Raw genomic sequence first — 26957 nt, 5'->3', positions numbered from 1 at the left:
GGCGCTCTTCTCACATTAAGTGGCATTATGAATTATAGATAATCTAGCAGTAGAAAATGTCTAACTGGTGGAGAAAGGTGGAACTTGATGGACCTATGTCTTTTTTAACCTATATAACTATGTATTTAACTTCATTGAAGATGGAACTCCCTGGTTCCAGAGCACCGATTTTGGGATCACTGTGGTTTTCAGTTTATGGACTTCTAGAAATCAGTAAGTTATTCCCTATTCTTTGGATAACTTGGCTGGTGATTATCTCCACACTCATCTCCAATGGGATTGTCAACTGCTGGACCATTAGGACCCATCATTTTGGCAGTGCTTAAGACTTCACGAAGGTCTTCTGGCGCCAATCTACATGAAACATCTAAGTCTTAAGAGTCCTTTACACTGTTCAATATGTGATCGTGGTTTTTCCGGATAAAGAAGTTGGATGACGTTGAAACACATTGAAAATAAACCGCATTGTTACTATTCTTGCCTCATTGTATCTCCGTTTGGATCCGGACCGGTAGAACACCTGTTTCCTTTTTTTCTACCTGACAGTTCAATATTTGTCAGAATTATCATTGTCCAGCAATTGAAAGATTATCTTGTCATCTTGTTATTGATCGCATCTTTACTGCTGTTATGAAAACCATCATTTGCATCTGTCTGTCACTCATAATGAAAACTATACAAAGGGGAGGAAGGTCAATCTTTCATGCGTAAACCCCCACGAGCGCTGATCAACTTGCTTTCATCAGTTGACATTTGTTAGGGTCAATTTATGTACTCATTTAAAGATGACCCATGTATTACTCATGGTGGAGAGGGTAATATGATGTCAAATGGCATCTGTCACAAAAAAAATGACTGATCAAACCAAGCATCTTCAGTTTGACCAAACAGTTCATAGTACCCTCCCATTTATCTCTGCCCTGATTGACAGCTCTGGCATTACAATAGTCAAAGAAAAGAGGAGACAGATAGAAAACAAGTAGGTGGGAAGATGCACTAAACGGTTTGACCACACGAAGGATGCACTGAGCGCCTGTGCTTGGTTTGAACAGTCATGTCGTGCTGACAGACTCCATTTTGTAAGGCAAATACAGCACCTTTCCCTAAGTAAAAAAAAATCAGCAAGAGGTCCACTTCTCCATCTGGCAAGTTTTCAAAGTAAATGTTCAGAATCCAATGGATAACATTTCTCCTTGCGCAAGAGTGACAGGTCAAGCATGCCAAGCTGAGGAGACTTTTAAGCTGCAATGCTCCCCTGTTCCTAATTTTGCTAATGCTTGTCAAAGAAGGAGCAAAATTTAGTTATCTTTGATGAACATTAGATGGACATCTGGCCCGGTGATCACAGAATTTATATAGGCAAGGGAATTGTTATTTTAACATACCCTATTGCTGTCCAATTCATCGTCACTGGACTCCTGGCAGGACAAATCTTTGGCCGCCTTCTTCAGTGGATTCATAGCATTAAATTATTTACCAGATTGCAGATTCAGAAGAACTTTGATTGACTTAAAGATTTATTAAAGCTGAAAGGCAAATTTCTCTAATGGGTTTCTTTTCATTTTAACATTCGACAGATTTGCTGCCAAGCGCCGGCCGTTTATTCTTATTAGGATCGCTTGGTCTGGTTCCTTGTACGGATGAGCTGATAACAGAATCTCTTCTTCTCCCCCAGTTCTGCTATTCTAATGCTTTCCTACATTTCCTATTAGTCATGTTACTAAAGGAACAGGTGGATGTTTTTCGTCTTCTTTTTTTTCATATTCTAAAAATAAGAATCACAGAGCCGCCATCTTATTAGGTGAGACACAAATATGAAATCACCGCTTCCATTGTATGTAGGTCACGCGAGTCATGAGGTTCTGTTAGCATATTTGATGCATGGCTTATTAACCTGCTCTCACTGTATTTCATTTACATAGATTACACAGAGAAAGTGGTTATAGATTTATGGAAAAAAAATCATAAATGTCCTGGCAGAATTTCTAAACAGCACTCGAGACAAATCCCCTCTGACGAAATGTATCTCAATCCAGCAAGTAACAAACCAACTGTGATGGTCAGTGGGGCCACTAATGTAACAGTATCCTAATTAATAGCATAAAAATATGCAATTTGGCTTCTTTATTCTAATTTAGGAGGCAATTAGAGATGAGGGGATCTGTTCTCGCAACCAAGGTCCAGGTCAGTGCATTCTGATGTAAGTTCTCCTGGAACGGAAGTCTTCTCCATTGTGATAATCGCCCGAAATATGACAAGTCACCTGTGACCTTTTCCAAGATAGTGAAGTCATGCAGAACTAAAAAATATGTGAACCCCAGCCTTATAAATGTCTATCTGCCTCCACCAGACATCATAAATCCCTTTGCCATACAGGCAGTATTGTTTAGAGCATGTCAGAGTTTATTTGCGAATTTATACTGGAGTCATGAAAAACACAGTGGGGAGAGACTTAAGACAGGTTTTTTTTTTTAATAGGTCAGCATAAAAAAAAATAATTGGCATATATATGCCAAATTCAGACATTCGTGTATCATGGTCCGAGTACAGACTACGATGCTTGGACTGGCCGCACGTCTCCTAACCTTCGAGCTGCTCATCGGCCTACTTTATGACTGCAAGGCTGTCGAGGTTCGGTCAGTGGATGCGCAGCCATACTCTGACATCTGTATATGTCCTAAATCTTGTTGTTCACTCCCATAATTGTATGCTCTGTCCACATTTTAAACTTTAGTGCTAAAATCAAACATTTTGCGTAAATTGCAACCTTTTTTTGTTAGTGTTGGTGCAAAAAACCCCCCAAAAACTAATATAAACTGCTTGATAAGTGTGGGACTATGTATACAAGCAAGCAGAGAACGATTCCTATTTTCTGCCAATGCAAGTCATGTAGGTGAGATGTTCTGATTCCACACCTCATTAATCACATCACCAAGTGAACGTCAGGATCCTCGGATGAACTATTGCGCCTCGTGTGTTAATTAGAAGTCTGCACGCATCTGCAAGGACGTATGAGTTAGTGTTTTTATCTCTCTGTCCGCCGTTCATGCCCAACGCTCATTTTCATGCAGCGATAATGGCCTTTTTTTCACATTTTTAGTTTGCTGCTTTCAAATTAGCGCTAATATATTTTGCATTTAAATTAAATGCTAATATAGTGATCCATAATTTTCCACAGCATTGGTGATAAATGTATAAAAGCCGGGGATCTGAACGCAAGGCTCAAAGTCCCCTGTTGTGAATGGAGCAGTACTGAGCATGTGCGACAACAGCTCCATCCACGGTTTACAGGAGCGGTGTCTGCACATACTACAGCGCCATACACACAGCTTGTGTACATTAAATACGGATCTGCTTAATGCAAGTTCTTAAAAAAAGGTAATTGTTTTGTCTAACACTTGCAAATTAACAGTTCAAAATATCAGCTTTAAAATGACATGAGAGCCTTTGCTGGGGCTTAAATTCAAGCCAAAAACAGAGAATAAATGTAAGAAGTCAATAAAGTTGAAGGGCGTCGCTCTTATATTATTGGAAGCTGTTACTATATAACACTTGCATTCAGCTGAAAAGAACACAAGCCAGAAGCATCGACTGCTCCTAGCCAATCACCAACAGCGGGCGTGTTCTCAGTAATGCTGACTAGCCAATAGCAGCTTAGAGACAGAGGTCTTGCTCCTCCCCCATATCCTGTTCAGTTTGATACAGGCTTATTAAACAGCCTCTCAAGACAACAGAGATTAAGCTTATTTCTTGCTTAACTATGTTTATCTCTGGAAATGCTGGGTAAAAGCCAATATGGCAACCAATACAGATTAAACAATCTGATAAATATCAAGCCAGAAATAAAAACTATTTATAGAGACGCAGCAGGATTATTTTTAATTTTTGTGCGCCGAGACCATGCAGGAGGAGGTGATTGCTGTGTCTGTGGCTTCTCTTTTTCCTTGCAATAAATTCACAGCTTATGAGACAGTCCGAAGCCTGGAGCTACAGTGGTGCTCAAAAGTTTACATACACCGGCAGAATTTTTGCTTTCTTGGTCTTTGTTTTGAAGAATATGAATTAGAACACAAACTTTTTCTCCACTCATTAGTGGTTGGGTGAAGCCATTTAGGCTATGTGCACACGTTGCGGTTTTTACCGCGGAACCGCGGCGATTTTGATGCTGCGGGTCCGCAGCAGTTTCCATTGCGTTTACAGTAACCTGTAAACCCTATGGAAACCGCAAACCGCTGTGCACGTGCTGCGGGAAAAACCGCGCAGAAACGCAGCGGTTTATAACCCGCAGCATGTCACTTCTTTGTGCAGAATCGCAGCGATTCTGCACCCATAGAAATGCATTGATCCGCTTACTTCCCGCATGGGGCTGTGCCCACCATGCGGGAAGTAAGCGGATAATGTGCGGGTTATACTCGGGGTGGAGGAGAGGAGACTCTCCTCCAGGCCCCGGGAACCATATTTGTAATAAAAAAAAAGAATTAAAATAAAAAATAATGTTATACTCACCTTTCAGCGCTGCACGCGGCCGTCCGGTCTCAGGTTTGCTATGCGAGCAGGGCATGCGGTGACGTCGCGGTCACATGACCGTGACGTCACGAAGGTCCTTCTCGCACAGCATCTTTGGAACCAGACCGCCGCCTGCAGCGCCGAGGAGATCGGGACGTCAGAGGGTGAGTATATCATTATTTTTTTTTTTTTTTAACATTATGCAGCATCAATAGTAGGAGTAAAATCCCACAGCGGAACCCGCAGGACAAAACGTGATAAATCTGCAGGGATAACCGCAGCGGGTTTGCCCTGCAGATTTATCAAATTCGCTGCGGGAAGACCCGCAGGGACCCGACGCAACTTGTGAACATGGCCTTATTGTCAAACTACTGTGTTTTCTCTTTTTAAATCATAATGACAACCCAAAAGCCTCCAAATGACCCTGATCAAAAGTTTGCATACTCCATTTCTTAATACCATCTATTGCAACCTCTAAAATCAACGACAGCTTGAAGTCTTTTGTGGTAGTTGTGGATGAGGTTATTTTCTCAGATGGTAAAGCTGCCAACTCTTCATGTCAAAGACTCCAGTTCCCGTAAATTCCTAGGCTGTCTAGCATGAAATGCGTGCTTGAGATCTCCAAAGAGTGGCTCAATGATATTGAGGTTAGGAGACTGAGATGGCCACTTCAGAACCTTCATTTTGTTCTACTGTAGCCAATGTGTTTTGGATTGTTGTCATGTTGGAACGTCCAAATACATCCCATGCGCAGCTTCCGGGCTGATGACTGCAAATTTGCCTCCAGTATTTGCCGATAACGTGCTGCATTAACACGTGCTAGTACCGCGCATTTCGTGTCTCCCCCTTTGATGTGGGCTCCGGCGGTGAGCCCACATCAAAGTTGCGACAGGTCAGCTGTTTTGTACAGCTGACTTGTGCGCGTAATAGCGGCGGGTGAAATCGCGATTCACCCGATGCTATTAACCTGTTAAATGGCGTTGTCAAATGCTGACAGCGTCAATTAACTACCGCTTCCGGCCCCGTGGCCGGAAATGAGCGCATCACCGACCCCCGTCACATGATCGGGGGTCGGCGATGCGTCAGGATGGTAACCATAGAGGTCTTGAAAAAAAAAAAAAATCAAACCTACACATATTTTGTATCGCCACGTTCAGAATCTCCCGATCTAGCAATAAAAAAAAAGCTTTAACCTGATGGCTAAACAGCATAGGTTCAAAAGTACAACTCGTCCCGCAAAAAAATAAGCCCTCACATGGCCATATTGACGGAAAAATAAAAAAAAGTTATGGCTCTGGGAAGGAGGGGAGCGAAAAACGAAAAAGGGCAGTGGCGTGAAGGGGTTAACCTTTCCTTCAACTTTGACCAAGTTTCCTGTGCCTTTGTTGCTCACACATCCTCAAAAACATCAGCGATCCACCTCCCTGCTTTACAGTAGGAATGGTGTTCCTTTCATCATAGGTCTTGTTGACCTCTCTTCTGTAACATTTATGGTTGTGGCCAAAAAGTTCAATTTTGATCTCATCACTCCAAATTACCTTGTTCCAGAAGTTTTGAGGCTTGTCTCTGTGCTGTTTTGCATATTGTAGGTGAGATACTTTGTGGCATTTGTGCAGTAATGGCTTTCTTCTGGCGACTCGACCATGCAGCCCATTTTTCCTGACGTGGTTTTGTTTTTACAGAGCCCCTGATTTTCCATTTGTTAATCACAGTTTGAACACTGCTGATTGGCATTATCAGTTCCTTGGATATCTTTTTGTATCCCTTTCCTGTTTTATACAGTTAAACTACCCTTTCCCATAGATCCGTTGACCATTCTTTTGCTTTCCTCATGACTCACAATCCAGAAACCTCAGTGGCTGGATGAAAGATGCAAGAGTGTCTGGATCTCAGAAACTCACTAAACTTTTATGCACATACACTGATTACAAGCAAACAGGTCACAGGTGAGGATGGATGTTACCTTTAGTAGCCATTGAAACCCATTTGTGTCAACTTCTGTGCATGTTATCAGGCCAAAATCACCAGGGTATGTGAACTTTTGATCTCGGTCATTTGGATCTTTTGGGTTGTCATTATGATTTAAAAAGAGAAAACACAGTAGTTTGACAATAAATGGCTTCACCCAACCACTAACCATGAGTGGAGAAAATGTTTTGGTGTCATTCATATTCTCTGAAAAAAGGCCAAGAAAGCAAAAATGGGTATGTAAACGTTTGAGCACAACTGTATGTACAGAGATTTCCTGCCTTGCAGTTTTAGGTCCGAGTATTTTATTAATTGCAGGTCAGTGAATTACTCCATTCACTTTAAAACTAATAGAATCTCAAAGTGCAGAAGTAGAACATATAAACCCTGTTAATATTTTATATCCTCTGGTTAGAGATGGGGATTTGCAGGACCCGATCCACGTCAGTAATCGGTGTCTGCTGGATGATGGCCCAGCGAACCACCTCCTAACCGCCAGCATCCTTGGCTCCCCTTCTGATTAGCCGGCATGGTGCGACATTATCATTGCCATGTGATGTCGAGCTAGGCCGGCTACTCAAAAGAAGAGCTGTGGAAGCTGGGAGGTAGAAGGCCGTTGGACCCGGGTCAATGCAAATCAGTCTGCACCATCTCTACTGCTTACATTTTGTTTTAGTTTTTTTTTCGCTTGTAAAAGGGGCCTTCCCCACCAATGAAATTTACAAAACTCTACTGGACCGCCAAATATCATCCTACAATACTACTTGTATAAATTTCAGTAATTGGGATATCCCTGATTTCAGCAAATAAAGCATTATAAAGAAAAAATATGCAATTTTAAATAAAACATTGATTCCTTGCCTGTTGGTTTTGAAGACCTTTAATTGCTGTAAATGAATGGGAATCTTATTTATATTCTTGCAAGGAATAAAAATGTGTCCTGATCACGTGACGATCACGCCAGTTCTGGGCTTCTTAAGAGTATCCAAGGAGTATCTTACCAACTTTGGTCATTAGGTTATATTCACATGTAGCAGATTTGTTGCAAGGCAGCAGTCACATGGATTTCTGACAAATTTTGCTAATTGAGATTCTGGTTTGGCTTTTATCCCAAGTCATGTGACAAGGCTTGTTAAAGGGTCGACACTGACTGTTAGGATTGCTACTTCCAATAGGTGGCACTAGAGTTCTAGTCCTCTTCCTCTCTGAAGAGACAATTTGCATATTTCCCAGAGGAGCATTACGGCTTTAAGTCTCCTCACCTCGACATGCTTAACATGTCACTCTCCGCAAGGAGAAAGATACTTCTTGGATGGATTTCTGAAACATTCATTTACATGATTAGGACTAATCTGCTGCATATAAATATATCTTCACATGTTCAGGACAAGTTTTCATACTCAAAGAAAACAAAAAGATTCCTATTCACTTGACAGCAAGCAGAGAAACCATGGGAAATTAACGCATAGACTTTATTAGAAGGCTTCTTAACTTTTCCCCCATACATTGAATACGTTTTATTTGCTGAACTTAGTATAACAGTTTAAATGGGTTAGTTCTGCTCCCCTTATTTCTGCAGGTGACTGATATCTGCCGGGATGCGTGCACGATAACGAGACTGGTGCACAATCCCTGCCGATCGCACAGCATACCGGCAGACGTGACCCTGCCCTGTTCACCTCCCCATGTGGAAGCGAAAAGAGCAGAACTAACCCTTTAATTTTTGGAATGATGGATGAATAAGTCAAGTATAACAGGTTAATGTTCCCTTACTGTAGCACAAGAAAGACATGTAAAAGGTAGAACAGAAAAAGACTACACACAACACAAGTGACTTATGTAAAATCATGATATATTTTTCATTTTTTGTGACTCGATTGGAAATTGCCCAAGGAGAAAATGACAATTAAAAGACATTTTACAAAAATGTAAAAGTAAAAAGATTCAATCAAGCAGCAGAATTTTGATTCCAGATCCTCCGTGGCAGTAACTGCAGAACATCTAGGGTCACAAAGAGAATGGTTGAACTTCATGGACCTAGGACTTTTTTCAACATTTGTAGTATGTAACCTGGGGTGAAAATATAAAAAAGGTTAGCTACAACTCCAGCATACACAGCCATTAATTCTGTAATATGCAGCGCTCATGGGATCACCGAGACAAGCACCGATTGGAAGTACGAGGCACTTTAATCCCAGTTAGAATGGAGCGGCGGGGCACATGCATGCATGATGGGCCCCCATCAATCAGTTACCACCTATCTGGTGGATATGTGAAATTATTTCCCACTGACAACTTCTTAATAATAGTGTCTCAGTGAGATACCATGTCTGGAATAAGTATTGATAGTGAAGATCCCAAACTACCCCCTCCACCAGTCCCTTAAAATGCAACCGGAGGCATCATGTTTCTTGAAATCTCCCTGCCTCCAACAGCTCTGGCCAAAGAAAGACTTTGCAAATGTGAGCTTATATTATACTGAATCAACATATTGAGCGATGACCATTTTCATAGGATATGGCATCACTCTGTGGAGGTCCAAACCTATGGGACTCACACTGACCCTTCCAATGAGCGGGATGCAGGCCTGGATATTTCTCTTGTGCAAAGCCACGGACTCCTGAAGTGTCCCCTACCTTCCCAGATCTAATGTCATATCCTGGTGATATTTGTAGAGATCCGATGTGCCAATCAGGAGAAATCTAGTGTAGGAGTCATATGCAAATCATACTGCAAGTGCACTGGGGGTGTCACTGCTTCTTCCAAGTGCATTGACACGCCCCTAGTGCACCTCAGGTCTGTTTTGCATAAAGCTTCCACACTAGGGAAACCAGGGATTCAAGCTTCAGGAGGCTAATTTGCATATTCCAGGTGCCTTCTGGGAGAAGCGAAGTCTCCCTAAGCTAGAAGATCGTTGGGTACCGCCGGGACCAGCTGCTTCGAAAGCATCACCAAACCAGGGATTCAAGCTTCAGGAGGCTAATTTGCATATTCCAGGTGCCTTCTGGGAGAAGCGAAGTCTCCCTAAGCTAGAAGATCGTTGGGTACAGCCGGGACCAGCTGCTTCGAAAGCATCACCAAACCAGGGATTCAAGCTTCAGGAGGCTAATTTGCATATTCCAGGTGCCTTCTGGGAGAAGCGAAGTCTCCCTAAGCTAGAAGATCGTTGGGTACAGCCGGGACCAGCTGCTTCGAAAGCATCACCAAACCAGGGATTCAAGCTTCAGGAGGCTAATTTGCATATTCCAGGTGCCTTCTGGGAGAAGCGAAGTCTCCCTAAGCTAGAAGATCGTTGGGTACAGCCGGGACCAGCTGCTTCGAAAGCATCACCAAACCAGGGATTCAAGCTTCAGGAGGCTAATTTGCATATTCCAGGTGCCTTCTGGGAGAAGCGAAGTCTCCCTAAGCTAGAAGATCGATGGGTACAGCCGGGACCAGCTGCTTCGAAAGCATCACCAAACCGCGCGCCGTAAGGCGCGCGAATTTTTGCCTGTAGGACATTATTGCAAGAGAGCTTGGCTGAGTAGATTACACAAGAAGGAAAACACACAGCAAGTCAGCAGGATCTAGGAGCAACATGGCAGATGTGACAACCTACATGGTGAGCTGCAGCATGTGCTACATGTTCACAGATCGACCAGAAGAAGAATCCAATTTCACCTGTCAGAAGTGTAGACTAGTGGCCCTTTTAGAAGAAAAGGTGCGGGGTCTGGAAGAAAGAATAGCAACTTTGAAACTCATCAAAGAGAATGAAGACTTTCTAGACAGAACAGAAGCATCTCTACTGGTCACAGAAGGTGCAAAAAGTGTCAGAGAACCTCCAAAAGCAGATGAGTGGAAGCATGTGACCAAAAGAAGCAAGAAGACCATGGAGAAATCACCAACCACACAACTGAAGAACCGATATCAAATCTTTGTAGAGGATGAAGATGGCACAGCTAAGAATGAAGCAATACCAGCAAGCAAAAAAGAAAAGGGCACACAGCAACAAGTGACAGCAAAAAGTACAGCCAAGAAGCAACGAAGAGTGGTGGTGGTGGGAGACTCACTACTGAGAGGCACAGCAGCAGCCATCTGCAGAGAGAACTGCAAGAGAAGTATGCTGCCTTCCAGGTGCGATGATCAAGGATGTGACCGATAGGATACCAAAGCTCTTCAGCTCCAAGGACGTCCACCCATTTCTTCTGATACATGTTGGCACCAATGACACGGCAAGGAAGGACCTACCGAAAATCTGCAAGGACTTTGAAGAGTTGGGGAAGAAAGTAAAGGAACTGGATGCACAGGTAGTTTTTTCTTCTATCCTTCCAGTAGACGGGCATGGCACCAGGAGATGGAACAGGATCCTTGATGCAAACAACTGGCTAAGACGATGGTGCAGACAACAAGGATTTGGATTCCTGGACCACGGTGTGAATTACTGGTATGATGGACTCCTCGCCAGAGACGGACTACACCTCAACAAACCTGGGAAACACACATTCGCCAGAAGACTCGCTACACTCATCAGGAGGGCGTTAAACTAGAAGAAGAGGGGACGGGAAGAAAAACATTAGACTCGAACAAAGACGACCCAGGAAAACATACTCAGAAGGGAGGTAAGAACATTTCTAAAACAATCCACAGTGAGGAGATTGGAACAAAACAAAATCCTCTAAACTGCATGCTCGCAAACGCCAGAAGCCTGACAAACAAGATGGAAGAACTAGAAGCAGAAATATCTACAGGTAACTTTGACATAGTGGGAATAACCGAGACATGGTTAGATGAAAGCTATGACTGGGCAGTTAACTTACAGGGTTACAGTCTGTTTAGAAAGGATCGTAAAAATCGGAGAGGAGAAGGGGTTTGTCTCTATGTAAAGTCTTGTCTAAAGTCCACTTTAAGGGAGGATATTAGCGAAGGGAATGAGGATGTCGAGTCCATATGGGTTGAAATTCATGGAGGGAAAAATGGTAACAAAATTCTCATTGGGGTCTGTTACAAACCCCCAAATATAACAGAAAGCATGGAAAGTCTACTTCTAAAGCAGATAGATGAAGCTGCAACCCATAATGAGGTCCTGGTTATGGGGGACTTTAACTACCCGGATATTAACTGGGAAACAGAAACCTGTGAAACCCATAAAGGCAACAGGTTTCTGCTAATAACCAAGAAAAATTATCTTTCACAATTGGTGCAGAATCCAACCAGAGGAGCAGCACTTTTAGACCTAATACTATCTAATAGACCTGACAGAATAACAAATCTGCAGGTGGTTGGGCATTTAGGAAATAGCGACCACAATATTGTGCAGTTTCACCTGTCTTTCACTAGGGGGACTTGTCAGGGAGTCACAAAAACACTGAACTTTAGGAAGGCAAAGTTTGAACAGCTTAGAGATGCCCTTAATCTGGTAGACTGGGACAATATCCTCAGAAATGAGAATACAGATAATAAATGGGAAATGTTTAAGAACATCCTAAATAGGCAGTGTAAGCGGTTTATACCTTGTGGGAATAAAAGGACTAGAAATAGGAAAAACCCAATGTGGCTAAACAAAGAAGTAAGACAGGCAATTAACAGTAAAAAGAAAGCATTTGCACTACTAAAGCAGGATGGCACCATTGAAGCTCTAAAAAACTATAGGGAGAAAAATACTTTATCTAAAAAACTAATTAAAGCTGCCAAAAAGGAAACAGAGAAGCACATTGCTAAGGAGAGTAAAACTAATCCCAAACTGTTCTTCAACTATATCAATAGTAAAAGAATAAAAACTGAAAATGTAGGCCCCTTAAAAAATAGTGAGGAAAGAATGGTTGTAGATGACGAGGAAAAAGCTAACATATTAAACACCTTCTTCTCCACGGTATTCACGGTGGAAAATGAAATGCTAGGTGAAATCCCAAGAAACAATGAAAACCCTATATTAAGGGTCACCAATCTAACCCAAGAAGAGGTGCGAAACCGGCAAAATAAGATTAAAATAGATAAATCTCCGGGTCCGGATGGCATACACCCACGAGTACTAAGAGAACTAAGTAATGTAATAGATAAACCATTATTTCTTATTTTTAGTGACTCTATAGCGACAGGGTCTGTTCCGCAGGACTGGCGCATAGCAAATGTGGTGCCAATATTCAAAAAGGGCTCTAAAAGTGAACCTGGAAATTATAGGCCAGTAAGTCTAACCTCTATTGTTGGTAAAATATTTGAAGGGTTTCTGAGGGATGTTATTCTGGATTATCTCAATGAGAATAACTGTTTAACTCCATATCAGCATGGGTTTATGAGAAATCGCTCCTGTCAAACCAATCTAATCAGTTTTTATGAAGAGGTAAGCTATAGACTGGACCACGGTGAGTCATTGGACGTGGTATATCTCGATTTTTCCAAAGCGTTTGATACCGTGCCGCACAAGAGGTTGGTACACAAAATGAGAATGCTTGGTCTGGGGGAAAATGTGTGTAAATGGGTTAGTAACTGGCTTAGTGATAGAAAGCAGAGGGTGGTTATAAATGGTATAGTCTCTAACTGGGTCGCTGTGACCAGTGGGGTACCGCAGGGGTCAGTATTGGGACCTGTTCTCTTCAACATATTCATTAATGATCTGGTAGAAGGTTTACACAGTAAAATATCGATATTTGCAGATGATACAAAACTATGTAAAGCAGTTAATACAAGAGAAGATAGTATTCTGCTACAGATGGATCTGGATAAGTTGGAAACTTGGGCTGAAAGGTGGCAGATGAGGTTTAACAATGATAAATGTAAGGTTATACACATGGGAAGAGGGAATCAATATCACCATTACACACTGAACGGGAAACCACTGGGTAAATCTGACAGGGAGAAGGACTTGGGGATCCTAGTTAATGATAAACTTACCTGGAGCAGCCAGTGCCAGGCAGCAGCTGCCAAGGCAAACAGGATCATGGGGTGCATTAAAAGAGGTCTGGATACACATGATGAGAGCATTATACTGCCTCTGTACAAATCCCTAGTTAGACCGCACATGGAGTACTGTGTCCAGTTTTGGACACCGGTGCTCAGGAAGGATATAATGGAACTAGAGAGAGTACAAAGGAGGGCAACAAAATTAATAAAGGGGATGGGAGAACTACAATACCCAGATAGATTAGCGAAATTAGGATTATTTAGTCTAGAAAAAAGACGACTGAGGGGCGATCTAATAACCATGTATAAGCATATAAGGGGACAATACAAATATCTCGCTGAGGATCTGTTTATACCAAGGAAGGTGACGGGCACAAGGGGGCATTCTTTGCGTCTGGAGGAGAGAAGGTTTTTCCACCAACATAGAAGAGGATTCTTTACTGTTAGGGCAGTGAGAATCTGGAATTGCTTGCCTGAGGAGGTGGTGATGGCGAACTCAGTCGAGGGGTTCAAGAGAGGCCTGGATGTCTTCCTGGAGCAGAACAATATTGTATCATACAATTATTAGGTTCTGTAGAAGGACGTAGATCTGGGTATTTATTATGATGGAATATAGGCTGAACTGGATGGACAAATGTCTTTTTTCGGCCTTACTAACTATGTTACTATGTTACTATGTAGATTTCATGACTGGCACATCTGATCTATAAAAAAAACATTTTTTTTTTTATTAGCTCGACAAAGCCATACTAATTTTTCCATATGTAATATGTGTCGACAGGTTCCCTTTATAGAAGATTATAGCAATGCCACAAAAGAGAAGAGTTTATTGCATATTCTGTCTTGCTGTGAATATCCCCATGATATGACAGAAAAGTGAAATTACTGAGGGTTCGGCACTGGGTAAACTACCGTACATGTCCCAAGAATGGGGGTGCCTGGTACTCATGGAATGTAAAAAATTGCTGCAGGTTCCATTTTTAGTATCAGAATCTGGAAATACCTGTAACGTGAGATATTAAAACAATCCATTCACTTGTTCAGTTACTGGGTCCAGATCGATGTCGTAGAAGCAGGGTCTGGTCGGGAGTCCGGGCATCGTACTCATCTACAGAAACAAGTGCTAGGTTAGGATAGTGCTAAAAAACAATGACCCCACAATGTTCCTTTCCCTGACGGATGTGTGATGTTATTAGGTATGGAAATACATTGTTAGCCATTCCTAATTTAAATCTGTGACCTGAATCACTCGTTGTGTGGAGAAGTGCTCGCAAAGAGTGCATGAAATTTGCATTTATTTATTTACCAGCTATGAAAAAAAGCTGCAAAAACTCAAAATAACGAAAGCCTAAGAGTAAGTTCACAAAAATATTCTCCTCCAAAATCAACAAGAAAAGCGCAACCAACCCCCCCTGCATCAAATACTAAGGGTATGTGCACACGTCAGGATTTTCTTGCAGAAATTTCCTGACAAAATCAGGACATTTCTGCCAGAAATCCGCATGCGTTTTTGCGCGGATTTTACGCGTTTTTTTTGTGCGGATTTTTAGCGTTTTTTTCCGGACACTCCAATTTAATGGGAAATCCGCAAAAAATCCGCAAAAATAATGAACATGCTACTTTTTTTGTGCACAAAACATGCAGAATGCATTCTAAATGATAGGATGCATATTGTTTGCGTTTTTTTTTAGCGATTTTATAGCGTTTTTATCGGGAAAATCCACAAAAAAAATGCAAAAAATCCTGATGTGTGCACATAGCCTATATCTGCACCGACGTTCATACAACCACTGCGGATCTGAAAATTGTTTCTTGACCAGATTAGTAATCTAATGCAATTACCACCTTTTTATGTATAAAAAAAGTCACTTATAAGCATATGCAAATTTAGTCCAAAAATTATGTCTTACTGTTCCAACCAATGGGTACAAGAATCCAGCCCCGACACTGGCTCTTATGTCACGGATGGGCAGGACGAAGCCTTTCGGTGCACCTTTGAGCTCCGGATTATGAGATAGGGACAGATGGGTCTTGGCCATGCAGATTGGCAGATTTGCAAAACCCTGTATGGGAAACAAATCAGAAATACGTACGCTACTCACCTGGTAGCAGTGTTTTTTCAGGAGCCATGACAGCACAACGAGAGAGGGGATCCGCCCTTCAGGGACAGGAAACGTACAGACATAAAAAGGGCGGCACCTCTCTCCCACGTCAGTTGTTTCCAGAGCATGAGAGGACCACCTTGGTTAATAACACAGATGCAGTATATACATGAATACTTTTTATTATGCAAGTGAACATAAACTTTAACTCAAGATTAACAGGGTGTTGCATCATCCAAAAATATAGGGTAGGGAATCTAAGGGTGCTGTCATGGCTCCTGAAAAAACACTGCTACCAGGTGAGTAGCGTACGTATTTATTCAGTCGCCATGACAGCACAACGAGAGACTTTCAGAGACGAAAGATTTAGGGGGGGATAATAGCTTCTAGCACTCTTCTCCCAAACGTAAGGTCTGAGGAACTACCCAGATCTAATCTGTAATGTCTAAGAAAGGTAGAAGGGGAAGACCATGTGGCCGCCTTACATATGTCTTCGATTGACACTTCTGACCTCTCCGCCCAGGAAGATGCCATGGCTCGCGTGGAGTGTGCCTTTATACCATCTGGAACTTCGTTGCCACCTGCGGTATAAGCGAGAGAGATTGCCTCCCTAATCCATCTGGCTAGAGTGTTTTTAGATACTCTAAGACCTTTCCTTACCCCTTGATAGGCTACAAATAAAGAGTTATCTTTTTTCCAGGAATCTGAAACTGTAATATATCTAAGGAGGCATCTCCTCACATCTAAGCAATGGAATTTACGTTCTTTATCGTTAGTAGGATTGGAGCAAAAGGAGGGAAGGACTACCTCCTGAACCCTGTGAAATTTAGACGCAACTTTAGGCAGATATAGGGGATCGGGTTTTAATATGACCCTATCCTCCCTAACTTGCATGTATGGTGGATGTCTGGAGAGTGCCTGCAGATCACTAACCCTCCTAGCAGATGTGAGAGCAACTAACAGGGCTGTTTTGATTGACAGGATCTTCACAGGAATAGTATCAATGGGCTCGAATGGGGCTTGCGTCAGGGCTGAGAGTACCAAATTCAGGTCCCATGGGACTAACCTTTGTTTAATAATTGGTCTAGACCTGGTGACTGCTTTAAAGAATCTAGCAATCCAGTGATTACTGGCTAAATTAAGATTATATAACGCTCCCAGCGCTGACACCTGAACTCTAAGAGTACTTGTGGCCAAGCCCATCTCCAGGCCTTTTTGTAAAAATTCAAGAACCTGGTTAATACATGGTTCTTGGTCAATTTGAGCCCCTGAAAAAGAAAAAAAATTTCTCTATACTCTCACATAAATGCCCGTTGTAGATGGTTTTCTACTTTTAAGGAGAGTATTAACCAGATTCTGAGAGAATCCTTTCCCCCTCAGTAAGGACCTCTCAAGTTCCATGCCGCTAGGTGTAAGTTGGCTACTTGAGGATGGAGGATTGGTCCCTGGGAGAGCAGATCTGGTAGCTCTGGAAGAATCCATGGTTGGCAGACAGACATCTTTCTCAGCCAAGGAAACCAAGCCCTCTTGGGCCAAAATGGAGCTACCAAGATTACCCGGGCCTTGTCCTCCCGAATCTTCCTCAGGACTAGGGGAATCAGATTTAGAGGGGGAAAAGCATACGCGAGCCTGAAGTGCCAAGATATCAGCAGAGCGTCCACAGCGTATGGGTTGTCTTTTGGATTTAGGGAGCAGAATTGATGTAATTTTTTGTTCCCTCTGTTGGCAAAAAGGTCTATCTCCGGACAACCCCATAACTGGATGATCTGACTGAAAATGGCTGGATTTAACGACCACTCCCCCTGTCTGAGCATGTTGCGGCTTAGATAGTCGGCTTTGGTGTTGATACTTCCTTTTATATGAAGCGCCGTCAGGGAGAGAAGATGTACTTCGGCCACCTGAAAGATATGATTTGCGACCTCCATCAATGTACTGGATCGCGTGCCACCTTGACGATTAATGTAGGCCACAGTTACCCGATTGTCTGACAAAAGCCTGACGTGTCGACCCTGTAGGGGTACAAGGAATCTATTTAAGGCATGTTTTACTGCCAACAGTTCTTTCAAGTTGGAGGAAGAGTCCTGTTCAGACAGAGACCATAGTCCCTGAACCCAATCCTCCCCTAAGTGAGCCCCCCACCCTTTGGGGCTAGCGTCCGTAGTCAGCACCCTAGATATGTGATTTATCCAAGGGACCCCCCTGTGTAAATTCGAAGTGTGAGTCCACCAACCAAGCGAATGTACAGTCTCTGCAGAAAGTGTGAATTTACTGTCGAGGTGAGCATTTAGGCGACGGGAATTGTGTAACACGTCCCACTGTAAAGCCCTCGTGTGGAACTGTGCCCAGAGAACTGCCGGGATGCAGGACGTAAGAGAGCCCAAGATTGACATCGCACCCCTGACTGATACTAAGGGATTATTTATTGCCCTGGTGACCAAATGCTTAATCTTCGCAACTTTTGTGTCCGGCAGGCGACATTCCTGCTGACTAGAGTCTATAACATATCCCAGGAATTCTTGTACTTTTAGGGGCTGAAGGCGCGATTTTTTTATATTGATCATCCAGCCCAATTTGTGTAACGCATCCATAACTTTCTGTAGTTGGTCTGAGCAATGCGACTCAGAATGACCCACAATTAGCAAATCATCCAGGTACGGGACTATTAATATATCCTGTTCATGCAAGTGCGCCATAACCTCCACCATGATTTTTGTGAACACCCTGGGTGCAACTGCGACTCCGAACGGAAGTGCCTGATATTGAAAGTGTTCTACTGTGCCAGCTAGTGAGACCGCCACCCTAAGAAATCTCTGATGATCAATATGAACTGGTACATGGTAATAGGCGTCTTTGAGATCTAAGACAACCATAAAACAGTGGTGAAAGAGTAATTTTATTGCTGTCTTGACCGACTCCATTTTGAAGGAGGGTATGAACAGAAAATTATTCAGGCCTTTTAAATTAATAATGGTGCGATATGAACCATCAGGTTTTTTGACCAGGAACAGAGGGGAATAAAACCCCCTACCTTCCTCGCCTGCAGGGACTCTGACTAGAACATTCTTCTGTTGGAGCTCCCGGACCTCAGACTCTAGTGCCAACTGCTCTGTAGAGGAGGAACGAACAGGTGTTAACATAAATTTGTCCCGAGGAGTATGGTGGAAGTCTAAGGTTAGGCCTTTCTCCACAATGCCTAGAATCCATGGATTGTTTGTAATCTGCACCCAGGCTGGGTAGAAGGCCGAAAGCCTACCCCCCACCTGGTCCGCTAGTCATTGTGGTTTCTTAACCTCTCGTGAAGGATTAAACATAAATCCTCTACCCCTTCTTCTGCTGTTGTCATATCTAGTAGATTCTCTGTTGGAGTCTCTATATGGTCTTCTGCGGTTGGACCATCCTCTATTATAGTCCCGTCTGTAGAAGGGTCTTCCTAGGAAGGGAAAGCGTTTTTTACTATCCCCTGCTTTTTCCAATAGCTCGTCTAGGACTGGTCCGAACAAGTGAGCCCCTTCACAAGGAATGCTACATAATTTTGTTCTAGCTTGTAAGTCCCCTGGCCAGCATTTTATCCATAGTGCTCTCCTGGCTGCATTGGATAATGCCGAGGACCTGGCGGCCAACCTGACCGAATCTGCTGAAGCATCTGAGAGGAAGGCTGCGGCATCCTGGATTGTGGACATAGAGGACAATATTTCCGACCTAGGGACTTTATCTCTGAGCTGATCTTCGAGGTGACCCAACCAAACCATCAAGGATCGAGCGGTACAAGTGGCTGCAATGGCTGGCCTCAGAGACCCTGCTGAAGTCTCCCAAGCTCCCTTAAGGAAGATGTCGGCTTTCCTATCTAACGGGTCTTTCAAATTTCCCAAGTCGTCGAAGGGGAGAGACGACTTTTTGCATGCCTTAGCGACTGCCGCATCCAACTTCGGGACTTTATCCCATGAGGACGAAGCCGCTTCTTCAAAGGGATACCGTCTTTTAAAGGCTGGCGGAAGCGACCCCTTCCTTTCTGGTTTCTTCCATTCTTTTGAGATTAACGATTTGATCTTGTCAATCACTGGAAAGGCTCTTCGGGATTTTCGCTCAATACCCCTGAACATAACATCCTGAATGGAACATTCTGATTGGGTATCTTCTATCCCCATTGTGCTGTTAACTGCTTTGACCAGATGGTTAACCCTTTCTAGGGACAAACAGGCTCGAGCAGACTCCTGATCCTCAGAGGAGGAAGTGGACGGAAGAGACCCTGAGCTCAGCTCACCCGAATCTACCTCAGATAAAGGGGATGACCTTTTAGCTTCTGCCCCCCGAGATTTGGATCTCTCGGCACCTTTAATTTCCTGTCTCACCATCTCTCTTATTGTAGAGGTTAGATCAGGCGCCTCCTCCTCCAGTAAACGTTGAATACATATTTTACATAACTTCCTCAAATGTCCATCTGGAAGCGGCTCTGCACATTCGGCACACTGCCTATGTTTGGCTTTGGACAAACTTTTCCTCCCCTGATAGAGGAAAAAAGACAAGGGGAACACAACCATCACTAAGTGGACTTTCACGAAGCTCACTTACCCCGTCCAGTAATGAGTGGTACCGTAGATGGGGGATCCTTCGAAGCCGGCAAATCTTTACGGGCTGAGGATTTTGGTATAGAGATCCGTGCCTCCTTAGCTCCACCAGCGCGGCTACTGCCACTAGACCGACGCTGGGAGCTTCTACGAGGCTTATCTGACAGCTGCTGCGGCTCCTGCTGCTGCTGGCTGGTAGTTCCTTCTGGCGACTCCATTATGGAATGGGTGAGGAACTCTGATTATCCCAGCTTGCCGCATTAAATACCCCCAAGGTACCGCCCCCGGATGGGGGCCAGCAGGGAATCCCAGGTGGCCATTAAATCGTCTGCCGCTGTGCTGCGCTACCCCTCCCTGAAGCCCAGACTGATCCCGCAGCTGGGCGCCGCCATTAGCCGGAGATGACGCTACTGCGCATGCCCAGCCGCGTCATCCGGCCGCGCCGCCCGCCGCGTCATCCGGACACGCCCCCTTCAGGACGCGGCGGCGGCGCCAAGCCGACACGCGGACCAGGACGCCAGCAAACCCCCCGGACCAATGCCGCGTCCCCGCCCGGACCAGCGTGACTCCCGGGACCCTGAGTAGCCAAGCACCTCCATAGGTATGTGCGGTTGCCTGAGAAGCTAGCCTATCAGAGGCTGCTTCCTCCTGCTGTCACCTACACCGCGCAGTGCCCCTGCCGTGTGGTGCTTCCTGCCCCCTGGACGGGCCGAGGTAGGGGACCCCCGCTACCTGTACCGGGCCGCCAGGAGTGGGGAGTCTTCTTACTTCGACCCTCTTGTCAGGGCCTGTCTGCAAGAGGTTCCGCTGTCAGGGACAGGAAACCAAACTGACGTGGGAGAGAGGTGCCGCCCTTTTTATGTCTGTAGGTTTCCTGTCCCTGAAGGGCGGATCCCCTCTCTCGTTGTGCTGTCATGGCGACTGAATAAAAATGTGAAATGTTTGGTCAGTCACAAGTGACGGGCAACAGCAGAAAATCTGATGAACATGGCGTGAAGGTGAAATGACTCCGTAAGGCAGCGCGAGCGTGGCCTTCAGCCAATTATGTAATTATCTAAGTTACAGAGAGCGCCACGTACTCACCTGCTTAGTGTAGAGCTCAGCCTTTTTCTGGGCCTCGGGGAGCAGTTCTATGTCATCGGCACCATATATCTTCTGGGCAATTATCCTGATCTTATCTGCAATGGGCAACTAGGAAGAAAAAGGAAATATAATGAGAACCATCCATCCAATCATACCCGCTGCACCGAGAAGAGGATATAGTACTATGTGATACCTCAACATCATACAGGAACTGAAACGCGCTGGGGGCCTGCGACGCCTTCTGCACGGCCCGGGCCAGATCCACAGCTCCTTTCCCACCTTCTGCCCAGTGGGAGCACTTCACAGCATCAAAGGCACCGGCTTCTTTAGCCAGATGGCAAACCAGCTCCAGCTCGGCTGGCGTGTCCGTTCTATTAAATATAACAAATAGTGAATTGGTAAAGCAAACCCACCAGTCTGACAATTATGTACATAGCCAAAACCTAAGATAGAAACAAAATGAACAAATCCCCTGCTAGGAGTAAATAAAAAGCAAAAGTGCATATAAATAATAATAAATAGGTACTTAGTAAACATTGTTTTCAATTAAAAAAAAAAAAAAAAAATAAGCATAAAAGTCATCCCAACCGCGCTAAGGTGACCCAATCGGGACAATTCTAACCTTTAGTATTAAAACCTTACCTTATGTCAAAAAAGAGCTCAATGTGAATGAAGGCCAAGCAGGATCGGGGCCCGACTATAGATACCCAGCCAAGGGAAGCTATAAAAACAATTTCCAGCTCAAGGTTTTAATACTGGAGGTTAAGAACATCCCGATTGAGTACACCTTGGCGCTGTTGGGATGGTTTTTATGTGTTTTTTTTTTTTTAAATCGAAAACAATGTTTACCAAGTTCTTTTTATTATTCATATACACTATTGCTTTTTACTTACCTACAGCAGGGGATAGGATCAAAATGAACCTATCTTAGGCTTTGTCTGTTTAATGGCCAGTGTGAACATGCTCGTTTATGTTACGTGTACCAACTTATACTCAGGTTGATTTTTTTTTTGTTTTACAATTATGTATATAGTAAATAGTGGGGGATTTAAAAACAGGATTTTTGGTTGCTTACCGTAAAATCTGTTTCTTGAAGCCTCCATTGGGGGACACAGGAACCATGGGTGTATGCTGCTGCCACTAGGAGGCTGACACTATGCAAATAAAAAAATTAGCTCCTCCTCTGCAGTGTACACCCCACCGACTGGCATTAAACTCTTCAGTTAGTGAGAAAGCAGTAGGAGAAAGAACAAGGTTGAAAAACCATAACCACAAACTTGAGAACTGTAAACGTGAGAACAGTCAGAACATATAACAAAAACATTGGGAGGGAGCTGTGTCCCCCAATGGAGGCTTCAAGAAACAGATTTTACGGTAAGCAACCAAAAATCCTGTTTTCTTTATCGCCTCTCATTGGGGGACACAGGAACCATGGGACGTCCCAAAGCAGTCCCTAGGGCGGGAAAACAGACTTCCATCAGGTCAGAGGACTCACCACTGCCGCCTGCAGGATCCTTCTGCCTAGGCTGGCGTCCGCCGATGCGTAGGTGTGGACCTTGTAAAATTTGGCCAACGTGTGGATGGAAGACCAAGTTGCCGCTTTGCAAAGCTGTAGGGCGGAAGCCCTGTGGTGCACCGCCCAGGAGGCGCCGACTGCCCGGGTAGAGTGAGCCTTAATCCCAGGAGGGGGCACTCTGTTCTTGACCCGGTAAGCCTCCAAAATTGCCATTCTGATCCAGCGAGCAATAGTCGCTTTAGAAGCCGGCTGGCCTCTGCGCGTGCCATCAGGAATGACGAAAAAGGAATCAGTCTTCCGGAAAGTGGACGTTCTGTCCAGATAGATCCTCACAGCCCTGACAAGGTCCAGCTTGTTCAACGATCGCTCCAGAGGATGAGTCGGAGCTGGACAAAAGGAAGGTAGAACGATGTCTTCGTTGAGGTGGAAACCACCTTAGGAAGAAAAGAAGGTGGGGGCCGGAAGACCACCTTGTCCTGGTGAATGACCAAGAACGGAGGACGGCAAGACAGCGCCACCAACTCGGAAACGCGGCGAATGGACGTGATGGCCACAAGAAAGGCCAACTTCCATGATAAAACGGATAGAGGAATCTCCCTAAGAGGTTCAAAGGGAGAAACCTCCAGAACCAGGTTTAGGTCCCATGCCTCCACAGGGGCCCTGTACGGCGGGACGGCGTGGGCTACCCCCTGAAAGAAGGTCTTAACCTGTGGCCGAGAGGCCAAGGTCTTCTGAAAGAGGATGGAAAGCGCAGAGACCTGACCCTTTAGGGAACTAAGAGCCAGGCCCGAATCCAGTCCTGCCTGAAGGAAGGCCAAAAGAGAAGGCAGGGAAAAAACCATAGGCGGAACGCGGTTGGACTCGCACCAACGGAAGTAGGCCTTCCAGGTACGGTAGTAGATCCTGGAAGACGAAGGCTTCCGAGCCTGAATCATGGTGTGAATCACCCGGTCCGAAAGGCCGGACGCTCTTAGAACCGCGGTCTCAACAGCCACGCCGTTAAACTGAGCGACCGAGAATTCGGGTGGCAGATCGGACCCTGGGACAGCAGATCGGGCCTGTCTGGAAGGCGCCAGGGAACGTCCGCGAGAAGGTTGACGAGCTCCGCGAACCAAGCTCTCCTGGGCCAATCCGGGGCGATCAGGATGACCGGCACCCCTTCCGCTTTGATCTTCTTCAACAGTTTGGGAAGTAATGGAAGGGGTGGGAACAGGTAGGGCAGCTCGAACTGTGACCAAGGAATGGCCAGAGCATCGACGCCCACTGCGAGAGGATCGCGGGACCTGGAGACGAACTGCGGAACCTTCCTGTTGACTCGAGACGCCGTGAGATCCACATCCGGAGTTCCCCATCGAAGACAAATCTGATGGAAGACCTCCGGATGCAAGGACCATTCCCCTGCCGCGAGGCCCTCGCGGCTGAGGAAGTCGGCGGCCCAGTTTTCCACGCCGGGGATATGCACCGCGGATATCACCAAAACCGTTGCCTCTGCCCAAAGGAGGATCTTGGATACCTCGGCAAGGGCCAAGGAGCTCCGAGTCCCCCCCTGATGGTTGACATATGCCACAGCCGTGGCGTTGTCCGTCTGGATCCAGACTGGAAGGCCCCTGAGGATCCTTTCCCAGTGGCGGAGGGACAGAAAAATGGCCCGAATTTCGAGGACGTTGATTGGCAGAGATGACTCCTGCGGCGACCAACGGCCCTGAACCGTCAGGTGGCGAAAAACCGCACCCCAGCCGATCACCTGCCAGTGAACCGGAAGGAAGGACCTGCCCTGGGAGATCAGAGGTGACGTCAGCCACCAGATGAGAGACCGCTTGACCCGAAAGGAGAGTCTGATCGGCCGATCCAGGGAGAAGACCGACCTGTCCCACTGGGACAGAATGGCTTGCTGAAGGGGGCGCGAATGGAATTGGGCGAAGGGAATCGCTTCCAATGTAGCTACCATCCTCCCCAGAACCTTCATGGCCGAACGGAGGGAGGGAGGCCGAGGACCCTGGAGCGAGCGTATGTCCCGACAAAGAGTGGATCTCTTGTCTTTGGGAAGGAAGACTCTGCTCTGACGAGTGTCGAAAAGCATGCCCAGAAAGATGATGCGCTGAGAAGGAATAAGGCAGGACTTCTTCCGGTTGACCAGCCACCCGAAACGGGCTAAGGTGTCGAGAACAATGGACAGGCTTTCGTGGGCCTGAGCAAAGGACGGAGCCTTGATGAGGATGTCGTCGAGATATGGAAATAGGGCCAAGCCTCTGACTTTCAAGATGGCCATCAGCGCCGCCATGATCTTCGTGAACACCCTTGGCGCGGTTGCGAGACCGAACGGCAGGGCGACGAACTGAAAATGATCTCGTTGCACTGCGAAGCGCAGGAAACGGTGATGTCCGGGAAATATCGGGACATGGAGGTAGGCGTCCTGGATATCTATTGAGCATAGAAACTCCTGAGCCTCCATGGAAGCAATTACTGAACGAAGGGATTCCATCCTGAAGTGTCTCAGGCGAACTCTCCTGTTCAGCAATTTGAGGTCCAGAATGGGACGAACCTTGCCGTCTTTTTTCGGTACCACAAAAAGATTCGAGTAGAAACCCGTGAAGCGTTCTTTTTCTGGGACGGGAACGATTACCCCGGATTTGAGCAGAGAAGCGATGGCTGAGAAGAAGCCCGGAACTAGAGCGGGATCTCTTGGAGGACGGGATTGGAAGAAACGATCCCGAGGTCGGGAAGCGAACTCTATCTTGTATCCCGAGGATACAACTTCCCTGACCCATGCATCCTCTACTGCGGAAATCCAGACGTCCCTGAAAAGGAGAAGACGGCCGCCCAATCTGGGAGTCGGGCTGGAGTCTTGCTGAGAGTCATGCCGAGGTGGATCTTCCAGTCCTGGGCCTGGAGGATCTACCCTGGGAGAAGCGAGGACGCCAGGACGGAGTTAGCCTAAAGGACACCGCATTCTTCTCTTGACGTGCCTGTGGCCTCTGTTGCTGCTGGGAAAAGGAGTTTGACGCAGCAAAGCGACGAAAAGGCCGAAAAGAACGAAACTGTCGTCTAGGAGGAGGGCGACGAGGCTTAGCCTGGGGGAGAAGAGAACTTGTACCCCCGGTGGCGTCCTTAATTATTTGGTCCAGCTGGGAATCAGAGACGAGAGCCCTGGAAGGGCAGACTAGTGAGGGACTTTTTTGGAGGACAAGTCCGCCTGCCAGGCCTTGAGCCAAACGGTCCGGCGGATGGCAACGGCATTGCTGGAAGCTTGAGCTGCACAAGACGCGACATCCAGGGAGGCGGAAACCAGGTATTCATCAGCGTGGGAAATCTGGTTGGCAAGTTCCGCTAATTGCGCGGGAGGCGCCCCATCCAGGATACCTCGCCGAAGATCCTTGGCCCATTTTGAGATGGATTTTGAAGCCCAAGTGGACGCAAAAGCTGGACATAGAGCCGCTGAAGCCGCTTCAAAAGCAGATTTCGTGAAGGATTCTATAACTCTATCGTTAGAATCCTTCAGAGATGCTCCGCCGGACAGAGGAAGCACCGTGTTGGTGGACAGCCTGGAAACAGGGGGATCCACAGAGGGAGAGGCCGTCCAATTGGCGGTAAGTTCTGGAGAAAAAGGATATAGCACACCTAGGCATTTTCCCCTCTGAAAACGCCTAGTGGGGTTCTCTCTCTCTCTCTGGACAAGATTTCCTCGAATTCAGGATGAGGAGCGAAAAATTTTGAAGGTGGTTTGGCCCGTCTAAACGAAACCGCCTGATCTGCGGGTTCCGTAGAGGGATCCTTGATGCCACATGTTTGGTTTATTGCCCCAATGAGGTTCTGGACTGTCTCACTCATGGTGGCGATTTGGTTAGGATCCAGCTCCGAAATATCCTCCGAAGGCGCATCAGATAATGCCTCGCCTGACTCAGGGGAGGAGGATCGGTGGGACACCAACCGCGGGGGAGGGCCGAGCGGCGAGATGGAGCGCGAAGAGGACTCAGACCGACGTTCCTGTCTGGACCTTTTGTGGCTTATCAAGGAGAGCTCTGGCGGCGGTTCCTGTGACCCGCTGGCTACAGCCGGGGTCTGCCGGGGTAACCGATCAAGCGCGGACACCAGGGTTTGAGATACCCGTGTTAAATCGGCCACCGATTGTGACAGAGAGGCGGCCCAGCCTGGGATGGGGGGGATCACTCTCGGGCGGAACAGCCGGGGGATCCTGGGCAGTGGGAACAATCGGGTTGCTGCAGGACTGACACAGCGGGGAGGACTGACCTGAGGGAAGTTTGCTGTTACAGGACGAACAAGCAAAGTACCTGACTAAGGCAGAAGAAGAAGTAGGGGGGCGAGAGCGGCCCCCTTTAGAGG

General features: G+C 45.9%; 1 protein-coding gene across 1 annotated transcript in view; it reads right to left on the bottom strand.

Moving 5' to 3' along the window:
• Window positions 1-8305: 8305 nt before the first annotated feature.
• Window positions 8306-26957, bottom strand: part of MTHFD1 (methylenetetrahydrofolate dehydrogenase, cyclohydrolase and formyltetrahydrofolate synthetase 1) — a 158982-nt gene continuing 140330 nt past the window's right edge. The window contains exons 24-28 of the mRNA XM_069733956.1: window positions 21294-21471; window positions 21101-21208; window positions 15261-15413; window positions 14354-14458; window positions 8306-8544 (exon numbers count right to left, since the gene is read on the bottom strand). Of these exons, the coding sequence (XP_069590057.1) occupies window positions 14369-14458; window positions 15261-15413; window positions 21101-21208; window positions 21294-21471 (529 nt within the window). The 3' untranslated portion in view covers window positions 8306-8544; window positions 14354-14368. The remainder of the gene's footprint in view (window positions 8545-14353; window positions 14459-15260; window positions 15414-21100; window positions 21209-21293; window positions 21472-26957) is intronic.

This window comes from Ranitomeya imitator, chromosome 1, assembly GCF_032444005.1.
Source record: "Ranitomeya imitator isolate aRanImi1 chromosome 1, aRanImi1.pri, whole genome shotgun sequence".
Lineage (NCBI taxonomy): Eukaryota > Metazoa > Chordata > Amphibia > Anura > Dendrobatidae > Ranitomeya > Ranitomeya imitator.
The sequence above is the reverse complement of the archived record's forward strand: the minus strand, read 5'-3'. Positions and strand labels throughout refer to the sequence as shown.